The following is a 13,651-nucleotide window of genomic DNA, read 5'->3' as shown; positions in this document are numbered from 1 at the left end:
TTATGGGGAAAAATCTGAATTCAATAAAGAATACTTAGGCATGAGAAGGAGAATTGTAATATTTAAGAGGTTAATAGGATTGATAATTCTTTATCCTCAGATTCAATTTCTGCTTGAACCTAAAAAGTGGATCCTTTATAGGTTAAAAAAAAAACATATTCACTGAGAATATCTCAGATTATTGTCCCACCAAATAAAAAAGTATTTCTTTCTTTCCAGGGATAGTATAGCTAAGAAACCATGAAAAATCTTAGCATTATTGAGGAATTTGTGCTTCTGGGATTGTCTGATGACCCAGATATCCAGACCCTGCTCTTTGTTCTCTTCCTGGGAATGTACTTCCTGACCCTGATGGGGAACCTGACAATGATCCTGGTGATCAGGGCTGACTCCCACCTCTGCATGCCCATGTACGTCTTCCTTGGACATTTGTCTTTCCTAGACATGTGCCACTCCTCCGTCACTATGCCCAAGATGCTGCAGAATTTCCTGTCTCAGAAGAAAACCATTTCTATGTGGGGCTGTATCATGCAGAGTTTCTTTTTCACTCTTTCTGGAGGCACTGAGAGCTGCTTGCTCTCTGCTATGGCCTATGACCGCTATGCTGCCATCTGTCACCCTCTGCTCTACACTGTGATCATGAATAGACCTCTCTACACGGCAATGGTCAGTGCAGCATGGGTGATGGGGTTGCTGAACTCACTAGTGAATAATCTTTGCATCCAGAACTTACAGTTTTGTGGTCCCAATATAATCTCCCATTTTAGTTGTGAACTGCCTTCACTCTTTCCTCTGTCCTGCACTGATACCACAGCTAACACGATCCTGCTGGCTGGGTCTACTGCATTTCTAGGACTTCTGACACTTCCCCTAATCCTCTTCTCTTACTCAAAAATTATTTTTGCCATTCTAAGTATCTCTTCCTCTAAAAACCAAGGCAAAGCCTTCTCCACCTGTTCCTCCCACCTCACTGTGGTGCTCTTATTCTATGGGACAGCTCTATTCAGGTACATCAGCCCCTCTTCAGGATCAGTCCTGGAGCGAGTTGTCTCTATACAGTATGGTGTGATAACATCCTTGATAAACCCGCTCATTTACAGCTTCAAGAACCAGGAGGTAAAGGCAGCCCTGCAGAGGATGCTGAGGCAGCAGATATGGGTCTCAGGGTAAGCAAGGACAAAAAGACCTTTCTATTACAAGGGAAGGAATCTATAAGGAAAGAGAACTTTATAAGCCTAGGGCTCTTGTGGAACTTGCTTTTTAATTAAATTCAACTATACTTGTTTGTTATTCAAAGTGAAGTGATTTCCAAAAGCTGAAAGCAATATAGTCGGAAAAGAACTTGGCCCATCCTGGATCTGAGGGGAAAAGTTCAGAGACAGTAGCTCTTACCACAGCCTTTGAAAACTGATCCAGAAGGGGTAATTTCACTATAGTTGAGTAGGCTGAACAAAGGCTCTGGCAAGAAAAAGATGCATGAGGCCAGAACTTTTACCTGGGAGTTACAAAAAGGAGCCCATTCGTAAAAGGGCACAGAACAAGTAAAGTAAACACATATACTCTTCCAGAATGAGACAGTTCAGTACCCTCCATTCACCTTATCTGGGGGCACCACAGGCGTTAAATGGAATGTGTGCCTGCAAAGAGTCAAAGAATAGGGCAAAGAAAAACCATATTAAATGTTCGTGAACATATGAATGGACTAAAAATGAGGTATATACACACAATGGAATATTACTCAGTTTTTAAAAAGGAAATTCTTGGAGTTCCCACTGTGGTATAATGGGATTGGTGAGGTCTTGGAAGCACTGGGATCTGGGTTTGATCCCTGGCCCAGCACAGTGGCTTAAGGACCCAGCATTGCTGCAGCTGTGACTTAGGTTGCAATTTTGGTTTGGGTGGGTGTGATCACTGGCCTGGGAACTCCATATGCCATGGGGTGGCCAAGAAAAGAAAAAAGAAAATTCTGCAGTGTTTGACACCATGGATGAATCTTGCGGATATCTGTTAAGTGAGATGAGCCAGTAACTGGAGAGAAATCTGTGTAATTCTACTTATATGAAGTGTCTAAAGAAGTCTAACTCATAGAAGCAGAAAGTAGAATGTGGAAGGGGCTCAGGGAAAGGGGAATTGGAAAGTAGCTATTCAATGGGTATAGCATTTCACTCATGAAGATAAAAAAGTTCTGTATGCAGCAGCAGTGTGCATACAGTCACAAATACTATATGCAGAAACACAAAATTTGTTAAAAGAGGAAAAATCTATATTATGTGCTTCTTACCACAGTAAAAAATAAGAATGAGCATATTGTTACAATAAATATCGGTACTGCATCTTACAACATCCTGCCTAAAGATATATTCATAAAATGTAGCAAGTATATTTAAGGTATATACATTTGTAAACCAGAAAAAATCAGTAGAAAGTCCATAATGTAAATTAAAACATCAAGAGAGAGAACTGGAGGAGACATGATGGTGGAGACAAGAAAGCTCACCTCCACTCACAAAAACATCAAAATCACAACTGCTGAAGAACCATCATCAAAAAAAGACTAGAACTTACCAAAAATATATTCTACACCCAAAAAGAAAGAAGAATCCACAATAAGACAGTAGGAGGAGTGATTTTTTTTGCAATATAATCAAATACCATAACTGCCAGGTGGGTGACCCACAAACTAAAAAATAATTATATCACAGAGCTTTTCTCACAGGAGTGAGAGTTCTGAGCCCACCATCAGGCTCCCCAGCCTTGGGGGTCTGGCATGAGGAGGAAGAGCCCCCAGAGAATTTGGCTTTGAAGGCCAGTAGGACGTGAGTGCTGGAGTGCCACAGGAGTGGGGAAAACAAAGACTTCACACATGGAGGGTGCAAACAAGGTTTCATGTGCACTGGAATACAGAGAAAAGCAATGATTCCATAGGACCCTGGGCCAAAGCTACCTATATAGGTCTTGGAGGGTCTACTGGGGAGGTGGGAGTCAGCTGATGCTCACTGTTGGGCAAGGAACCTTAGTAGCAGGGGCCCCAGGAAATACTCATTAGTGTGAAGTATCCTGGAGGTTTCCATCTTAGCACTATGACCTGGACCACCCAACAGGCTGCAGGCTCCAGTGCTGAGGCACCTCAGGCCAAAACCACCAACATAGTGGGAATACTGGCACCCCATCAGCAGAAAGGCTGCTGAAAGACCACAGCCACCTCTAAACCCCTTGACATGGAGCTGCTCACCAGAGGGACAATATCCAGCTCCACCCACCAGTGTGCAGGCACCAGTCCCTCCCACTAGGAAGCCACACAAGTCCATGAACCAATCTCACCCATCTGGGGGCAGACACCATAAGTGAGAAGGACTACAGTTCTGCAGTTTGTGGAACAGAGACCACAGAAGCAGGAAGTTAGACAAAATGAGAAAGCAGAGAAATAGCTTCCAGACAAAATAACAGGATACAACCACAAAAGAACAAATAAGTGACATGAAGATAGGCAATCTGCTTGAAAAAGAGTTGAGACTAATGATAGAAAAGATGACCCAAGATCTCAGGAAAAGAATGGTGGTGCAGATCAAGAAGTTACAAATGTTTAACAAAGAGCTAGAAGGCTTTAAAAAAAAAGATGAATAAATACAGTAACTGAAATGAAAAGTACAATAGAAGGAAGAAATCAATAGCAGAATAAATGAGGTAGAAGAATAAGTGAGCTGGAATACAGACTGGCAGAAATCACTGCTATGGAACAGAATAAAGGAAAAAGAATGGAAAGAAACAAGAACAGTCTAAGAGACCTCTGAGACATTACATGCATCAAATATAGAATTATAGGGGTTTCAAAGAAGAAAACAGAATAAAGGGCTTGAGAAAATATTTGAAGAAATAATAGACAAAAACTTCCCTAATGTGGGAAAAGAAACACTCATTCAAGCTCAGAATAAACCCAAATAGGAACACACTGACACGTAAATCAAATGGACAAAAATTAAAGACAAAGAGAAAATATTAAAATGCAACAAGAGAAAAGCAACAAATAACACAGAAAGGAATCCCCATAAGTTTATCAGCTAATTGTTCAGCAGAAATTCTGCAGGAAGTGGCATGAAACACGTGTAGGGAAACACCTACAGCCAAGAATACTCAGCAAAGTTCTTGTTCAGACTTGATTGAGAAATAAGAAAATTTATAGACAAGAAAAAACATAAGAGAATTCAGCACCACCAAACCAGCTTTAAAGCATGCGCTAAAGGAACCTGTATAGGCAGAAAAAGAAAGGCCACAACTAGAAACAAGAATATTAAAAATCAGAAGGTTCACCAGTAAAGGTAAACATAGGGTAAAGGTAGGAAATCATCCACACAGAAATGTGATATCAAAACCAGCAATCGTGAGGAGAGTACAAATGCGGATATTGGAAATGCATTTGAAAACAACAGACCAGCAGCTTAAAACAGTGGTGGGTGGGTGTGTGGGTGTGGACAGCAGCTCCATATCAAAACCTTATGGTAACCACAAACCTAAAATCTACAATACACACACACACACAAAGATAAAGCAATCCAAACACAACACCAAAGATAGTAATCAAATAATAAGAAAACAAAAGAGAAAGAAAAAAAGACCTACAAAAACAAATCCAAAATAATTAACAAAATGGCAATAAGAACATACATATAAATTACCTTAAATGCAAATGGATTATATGCTCAAAGACACAGACTGTAGATAAACACAAAAACAAGACCTATATATATGCTATCTACAGGACACTCAATTCAGACCTAGACACACATAAAGACTGAAAGTAAGAAAATGGCAAATGTATTCCATGTAAATGGAAATCAAAAGAAAGCTGGACTAGCAATAAAGAGATAAAATAGACTTTAAAATAAGGAAAGTTACAAGATACAGGGACACTATGTAATGGTTAAATCTGCTTCTAATTTGATCCTTTAACAATTGTAAATATATATGCACCCAACATAGGCACATCTCAATCTATAAGGCACCTACTAACAGACATAAAAGGAGAAACTGACAATAACAATAACAGTGGGAGACTTAACACCCTACTTATCTCAATGGACAGATCATCCAGACAGAAAATTAATAAGGAAACACAGGCCTTCCAGAATTTATTAGGCTAGATGGACTTGACTGGTATTTATAGAACATTACATCTGAAAGGAATGGAATACACATTCTTCTCAAGTGCACATGGAACATTCTCCAGAATAGATCACGTGCAGGGCCACAAAACAAGCCTCAGTAAATTTAAGAAAACTGAAATCATATCAATCATCTTTTCCAACCACAAGGATATGAAATTAGAAATCAACTACAAGAAAAAAAAAGTAAAAAAAGAAACAAAACCCAAACCATGGAGGCTAAACAAATGTCACTTAAACAATGGATCACTTAAGAAAGCAGAGAGGAAATCATAAAATATCTAGATACAAATGAAATTGAAAACATGATGATGCAAAACCTATAGGATGCAGCAAAAGCAGTTGTAAGAGGGAAGTTTATAGCAATACAGTCTTACCGCAAGAAACAAGAAAAGTCTCAAATAAACAACCTAACTTTATACCTAAAGCAGAGAAAAGAAGAACCAACAACACTCAAAGTTAGTAGAAGGAAAGAAATCAAAGATCAGAACAAATAAATGAAATAGAGATGAAGAAAACAACAGAAAAATCGATGAACCTATAAGCTGGTTCTCTGAAAAGAAAAACGAGTACAAATGTTTAATTAGGTCAATCACCCAAGGGAACAGAAATAAAAATGAAAATAAACAAACAGGGAGTTCCCATCATGGTACAGTGGTTAACAAATCCGACTAGGAACCATGAGCTTGCGGGTTGGGTCCCTGCCCTTGCTCAGTGGGTTAACGATCCGGCGTTGCTGTGAGCTGTGGTGTAGGTTGCAGACGCGGCTCGGATCCCTTGTTGCTGTGGCTCTGGCGTAGGCCAGTGGCTATAGCTCCGATTCGACCCCTAGCCTAGGAACCTCCATATGCCACGGGAGTGGTCCAAAGAAATAGCAAAAGAAAAGAAAAGAAAAGAAACAAACGGGATATAATCAAACATAGAAGTTTTTGCACAGCAAAAGAAACCATTAAAAAAAAAAAAAAAGACAACCCATAGAATGGGAGAAAATACGTGCAAATTATGCAAGTGACAAGGGCTTAATCTCCAAAATATACAAACAATCCTTAAAACTCAACAACAAAAAAACAACCCAACTGAAAAATGTGAAGAAGATCTAAACAGACATTTCTCCAAAGAAGATATACAGATGGCCAACAGGCATATGAAAACCATGCCCAACATCGCTAATTATTAGAGAAATGCAAACAAAGACCACAATTCACACAGGTCAGAATGGCCATCATTAATAAGTCTACAAATAACAAATGTTGGAGAGAGTGTGGAGAAAAGGAGAGCCATCCTACACTGCTGGTGGGAGTGTAAACTGATACAATCACTATGGAAAACAGTATGAAAGTACCTCAGAAAACTAAAAATGGAACTACCATATAATCCAGCAATGCCACTCCTGGGTATATATCCAGACAAAACTATAATTCAAAAAGATAAATGCACTCCTATGTTCATAACAGCATTATTCACAGTGGTCAAGACATGGAAACAACTTAAATATCCATCAACAGATGAATGGATTAAGAAGACATGGTACATATGTACAGTGGACTACTACTCAACCATAATAAGAACATCACAATTCCATTTAGCAACATGGATGGACCTAGAGATTCTCATGCTAAGTGAACTAAGTCAGAAAAACAAACACTTATGATATCACTTATATGTGGAATCTAAAATGTGGCACAAATGAACCTATCTACAAAACAGAAACAGACAAACATAGAGAACAGACATGTGGTTACAAAGGCAAGGGGAAGAGAGTGGTATGGACCAGGAGTTTGGGTTTAGTACATGCAAACTATTACATCTAGAATGGATAAACAATAAGGTCCTACTGTATATCAGAGGGAACTATACTGAGCCTCCTGGGATAGACCATGATGGAAGATAACATGAAAAAGAAGTTACAATACGCACCACAGAAATACAAGATAAGAGACTATTACAAGCAACTACTGCCAATAAACAGGAAAATCTAGAATAAATGGACAAATTCTTACAATGGTACAATCTTCCAAGACTGAATGATAAAGAAATAGAAAATAAGAACAGACCAATCACAGGTACTGAAATTGAAACTGTGTTTTTAAAAGTCCAATAAATAAAAGGCCAGAACCAGATAACTTGACAGGTGAATTCTAACAAATATTTAGTGAAGAGTTAACATCTATCCTTCCTGGGACTTTTCCCAAAAATGCAGAGGAAGGAACACTCCCAAACTCATCCTAAGAGGCCACCATCACCCTGATACCAAAGCCAGACAAAATATCATACACAAGAGAAAATTATAGTACTACTTACAGACATAGATGCAAAAATCCTTAACAAAATACTAGCAAACTGAATCCAATGATAAAAAGGATCATGCATCATGATCAAGTGGGATTTACCCCAGGGATGTGAGAATTTTTTCAATATCTTCAAGTCAATCAGTATGATACACCACATTAACAAACTGAAGAATAAAAACCATATGATCATCTCAATATATTCAGAAAAAGCTTTTCACAAAGTTCAATGCCCATTTATGAAAAAAAACTCTCCAAAAACTGGCCACAGAGGGAACCTACCTCAACATAATAAAGGCCACATACCACAAATCCACAGCTAACATACTCAATGGTGAAAAGCTGAAAGCATTACCTCTAAGATCAGGAACAAGACAAGGATGTCCACTCTCACCACTTTTATTCAACAGTTTTGTAAGTCCTAGCCATGGCAATCAAAAAGAAATAAAAGCAACATAAATTAGGAAAGAAGTAAAACTGTCACTGTCTGCAAATGACATGACACTATACATAAAAATTCTAAAGACATTAGCAGAAAACTACTAGAGCTCAACAATGAATTTGGTAAAGCTGCAGGATACAAATTAATCCACAGAAATCTCTTGCATTTTTTTACAACAGCAATGAAAGATCAGAAAGAAAAATTAAGGAAACAATCCTACTTACTATCACATCAAAAAGAATAAAATACCTAGGAATAAATCTACCTGAGGTGGCAAAAGACCTATACTTCAAAATCTGTAAGATTGATGAAATAAATCAAAGATGACACAAATGGAAAGATATACCATGTTCCTGGTTTGCAAAAATCAATATTGTCAAAAGGACCATTGGGTCTACAAATTCAATGCAATCTCTATCAAATTAACAATGGCATTTTACACAGAACTAGAACCAAAAAAATTAATTTGTGTAGAAACACAAAAGACCTTGAATATACAAAGCAATCCTGAGAAAGAAAAATGGAGCTGGAAGAATCAGGCTTCTTAACTCAGACTATACTACAAAGCTACAGTCATCAAAACCATAAGGTACTGGCACAAAAACAGAAATAAAGATCAATGGAACAGGATAGAAAGCCCAGAAATAAACCCACACACTTATGGTCAACTAATCTTATGACAAAGGAGGCAATAATATACAATGGAGAAAAGACAGTCTCTGCAATGAGCTGTGCTGGGAAGGAGTTCCTTTTGTGCATCAGTGGTTAATGAACCCAACTAGTATCCATGAGGATGCAAGTTTGATCCCTGGCCTTGCTAAGTGGGTTATGGATCTGGCATTGCCATGAGCTGTCATGGCTTGGATCCTGCATTGCTGTGGCTATGGTGTAGGCCAGCAGCTATAGCTCTGATTCAACCCCTAGCCTGAGAACTTCCATTTGCCATGTGTGTGGTCCTAAAAAGACAAAAAAAAAAAAAGTTGTGCTGGGAAAACTGAACAGCTGCAGGTAAAAGAATGGCATTAGAACACTCTCTAATAGCATACACAAAAATATACTCAAAATGGATTAAAGATCTAAATATAAGACTGGATACTATAAAACTCTTAGAGGAAAACATAAGCACAACACTCTTTGACATAAAATGCACCCATATCTTTTTGGTTCCACCTTCTCGGGTAATGAAAATAAAAACAAAAATATACAAGTGGGATCTAATAAAACTTAAGCGCTTTTGCAGAGCAAAGGCAACCATAAACAAAAAGACAACCCACAAGATGGGAGAAAATATTTGCAAATAAAGCAACTGCCAAAGACTAATCTCCCAAATAGATAAACAACTCATGCAGCTCAGTATCAAAAAACCAAATAACCCCATCAAAAAAACAGGCAGATGATCAAAACAGACATTTCTAAAGAGACATACAGATAGCCAATACACACATTAAAAGATGCTCAACATCACTAATTATTAGGGAAATGCAAATCAAAACTATGATGAGGTACCATCTTACATCAGCCAGAATGGCCATCATCCAAATCTACAAACAATAAATGCTGGAGAGGGTGTGGAGAAAAGAGATCCCTTTGGGACTGGCATATGCACACTGTGCTACATGGAATGACTGGCCAACAGGGACCTGCTGTACAGCACAGGGAACTCTACCCAATATTCTGTGATAATCTATATGGGAAGTGAATCTGAAAAAAAAAATGGATGTGTGTATACATATAACTGAATCACTTTGTTGTATAGCAGAAATTATCACAACACTGTAAATCAACTACACTTTAATAAAACTTTTTAAAATTTTTATTTATTTGTTTGTTTATTCATTTTTGTCTTTTTGCCTTTTCTAGGGCTGCTCCCACAGCATATGGAGGTTCCCAGGCTAGGGGTCTAATCGGAGCTGTTGCTGCCAGGCTACACCAGAGCCACAGCAACACGGGATCCAAGCCACGGTCTGCGAGCTACTCCACAGCTCACGGCAACGCCGGATCCTTAACCCACTGAGGAAGGCCAGGGATCGAACCTGCAACCTCATGGTTCCTAGTCGGATTCATTAACCATTGCGCCACGATGGGAACTCCTAATAAAACTTTATTTAAAAAAGTCTATCTTGCTATTACCTTGGTGTCCTTTGATGGGCATTCATATGTGACACAAATATCTTCATATTCCTTGACCATTCTGAGTATTTCATCCATACATCTCTTCCCCAGGATTCCTTGTACCAAACTTTCAAGGATGTTCCTTCCAAGTCTCTGACTATTCAGCAAAATCATTAGTAGCAATCTATAAAATCAGCATTGATCCACATGTCTAGCCATCTCTCATCCTAGACATAGTGGACAATTAAGTGCAGTGTTTAAATTTTTCCCCACCAAGAGGATTTTCATTTATGATTGTTTTTAGGGCCATGCAGCCTGAGTGGGGCTATGGTGCTTTGGTTGTCTACTTTCAGGTGGTACCAGCATATTATGCACACCCACCTGTAAACTAGATTTGGGTTTTTTTAATCTTAAGTCAACTATTCACATTGAATACTCCAGGCATGGATTGAAGGAGAGGAGGCAATGTAGGAGGTACTGGTATGAAGGAGTCTAAAGTACATTTTCATGCATAATACTCATGCCATTCAGATTTGTCCAAGCAGTCTCTTATGAACCATTTCCAGCTGATAATAAATTGCTGCTTCATACTTAGTCTTAGGAGTCAGATGACACCTAGTTCTAGGTGAAATGCTCAGAACAAATATATACCTGAGGTCCATAATTAAGCATTTATTTTCTACCAATGCCCAGTCCCAAGCAAGAGGGTGTTTCAAAAAAGAGAATAGTTACTTGAAGCAGAGCATAGAGATTTGCTTCCAAAGCACAGAAAGCTATACTATGATTACTCTATTGGTTCCATATGGCATCCCTGTTTACCATATGGATGCTCCGAGTATCACTGGATCTTCTAGATCACTAGGCCCAAATGGTAGGCCAGATATATTACAGTTTTAACTTTCTGTAGAGTCAGTCTTCTCTTGCAACTGGCAAGAGAAACTGGCAGTCTTATGGGTGGTTCAGGACCTGGGTTGAAATAGCACAAATAAATATGGCATATGTTGTTTCCAAAATCCAAAAAGGCCTATAAAAACATTGTGTCTCTAATTTGTGGTATAGAGTACAAAATGAATTAACTTATCTTTTGCTTTGGAAGGCATATCCCAACATTTTCCAAACCACCAAAAGACCATAAATTTAGATGGAAGTCACCTAAATTTTTGTGGGTTTAGTCTCCCTTATGTTCATATAGTCTTACTAAGGAATATGAAGTATTTGCTACTTCCTGCTGATCAGATCCAATTGGCATAAATGGATCATGACCAAAAGTCATCAGTGTGGTGGATTTGGATAATTCTTTAAGGAATGTCAATATAGTCAAGGTCCGTGCATACTATTTTTGTGACACAAAGTACAATTGATATGGCCCCAAGGCCAAGTATTCTGTTAGCCTTCCAGGTCAAATCAAACTATTTTTGAAGGCCCTTTCAAGTTGGTATGGAGAAAGAGTCATTAGCAGATCAATAACTCTACACCAACTATTGAAGGCATGTTCACTTTCTCCAGCAAAGATTCTACAACTGTCACAGCAGTTGAAATTATAGGTACCGCTTAATGAAAGTCATGATTAATTAAAGTCATGATTATTTGCAGTCATTCTCCAAGATCCATTTGACATCTGCACAAGTCAAACTAATTAGTCAAATGTATATTTGATTGGTATCACCACTCCAAATTTTTTCAAGCCTTTGATTAAGTCATTAATCTCTGCTGTTTCTCCCTGAGATGCAGTATTGCATCTAGGTCCCACTCATGGTAGAGAGGAGAAGATCTAAAGACTTCCACTTGGTCCTTTCTGCATTAGCCCTCATCATCTTAAATAAAAGAGACAATGTGGGTGGTGGGATTCTGCCACTTTACCAAGTATTCATATTCCAATTATATTCATATTCAGAAGCTGGAAAAAAAATGACATTGTATTTTGGACCAAATGGGTCAACTATAAATCAGCCTTGGGCTAAGAGTCTATCTATCATCTCACCATTTTCAGCTTTTAATTTGCTTTGGGTCCTGAGGAATTTATATCAACATAGGGCCAATGTCTAGTAATCACACACAAAAAAAATCTGGTTATTTTCTTTTTGCCAGTGTACAGTCGCTCCAATAAATGGTCCCTCTGAGGAAGTCTAAGGAGAAGATTTAGAGTATGTACTTAGAGCAGTGGTACAGGAAACAGGGAACTTTCAGTCAAGAGGTTCTGTGTGCCAAAGATATCTGAGAGCAGTCTGATTACAGGTACAACCCTGCTGCCCACCTTGTGTTTGGCAGTCAAGTGCTTCCGCTTAGGCTCTGTTGATCTGGAATCTCATATTCCCATTGAAATCAGGGATTCTACTTTAATACTAGCATATCTCATAATCACACCTCATTTACAAAGTTATTTTCTCAAACAGAGAGTAGCAATGACTTCAGTATTCCTCTTACTAATGTATTTCTCAATGCTTTCATAAAGGGAATATTTTTCTGGACTTCTCACTGGAATACAGTTGGACCTTGGGGATATCACCCATGACAAATTCAGTCCTAAATGTGTCAATTACATATCATACCAAGGAAGCACTGGCATTTCAACATTATTAAATGTAGCCCATTGAGTTCAATATTCAGGCAGCAAAGTAAATGGCTAGAGCTACTAGCCATGATCTTACCTATTAAGTCCAGAATCTCTAGTAACTGTACCCATAGAAATGAAATTGCTATGTATAACCTATTTTTTTATTTCTTGATCCAACACCCTCAGAATCCATTCCCACACATGTTCTTCTGATGACATATGCTAGCAAAGTTTGCAATTCTTTTGGTGTATAATCTGTTTCCTCCTGGGTCACACTGTGGATTTGTCACTGGGGCTCACCAAGATTTGACCTGAGGTGATAGCTATAGTAGATTTTGAGGTAACCCTTGAGGTCACCCCAGCGTTTTTAAATAAAAGAAACTAGTTTCCTCAAATACTAGAGGGTAAATGACTCCATGGCTAGAGGCTCAATATGACCTGCGGGGGCAACGTTGTCAATGTCATCTAGGTCCCACCATATGTCCCCTTTCCAAGTTTCAGGATTCTATGATTGTATTCTTTTATAATCAATCCTCTTTCACTTTTTACATTACAAAGTTGCTAAGACTGTGAATGAAACTGTCACTGTGTTTCAGCAACCTAAACAGATAAATTTTGTTTGATTTTCAGCAACATGATCCCCATGACTACAAAATATAGGAGTTTCTTTTAGAGCTGGCATGGAGGCACTGTGGTTCTGATATTAACTTGTGTAGAGAGTTAAAGGACCTGAGCTGTCATTTCCACACTCCAAGCAATTAAGTGCACTCAGAAGAATCCATCCACACCATAGAAATAATCAACATGACTGCCATAATGGTCAAGTGCAGCAGCTACCTGAGCTCCTAAGGCAGTTCCTTCACTTGGCACCTCATAATCAATTATGATAATAGCTTGATTAAATATAGTTGCCTCATGCTATCGATTACTAGCACCCATATTCCACTGGCTAAATGCTCAACACTGACCTCAAACACAAGAGCATGACCAAATCGATCACAAAAGTCAATCTTTATGGTCTTATCTCTTAGGACTACTCTAAGTACCAATCCTTTATCAATCAGGTTCAATTAAGAGACAGAAAGCACACAGTAAT

General features: G+C 38.5%; 1 protein-coding gene across 1 annotated transcript; it reads left to right on the top strand.

The window, feature by feature from the left end:
* Nucleotides 1-240: 240 nt before the first annotated feature.
* LOC125130322 (olfactory receptor 8S1-like) lies at nucleotides 241-1,170 on the top strand. Its single transcript, XM_047785700.1, has one exon. It carries the CDS (start codon nucleotides 241-243, stop codon nucleotides 1,168-1,170), a length of 930 nt encoding a protein of 309 aa, XP_047641656.1.
* The last annotated feature ends 12,481 nt before the right edge of the window (nucleotides 1,171-13,651 follow it).

This window comes from Phacochoerus africanus, chromosome 7 (genome assembly GCF_016906955.1).
Source record: "Phacochoerus africanus isolate WHEZ1 chromosome 7, ROS_Pafr_v1, whole genome shotgun sequence".
NCBI lineage: Eukaryota > Metazoa > Chordata > Mammalia > Artiodactyla > Suidae > Phacochoerus > Phacochoerus africanus.
This window is presented reverse-complemented; position numbering and strand designations above follow the sequence as displayed.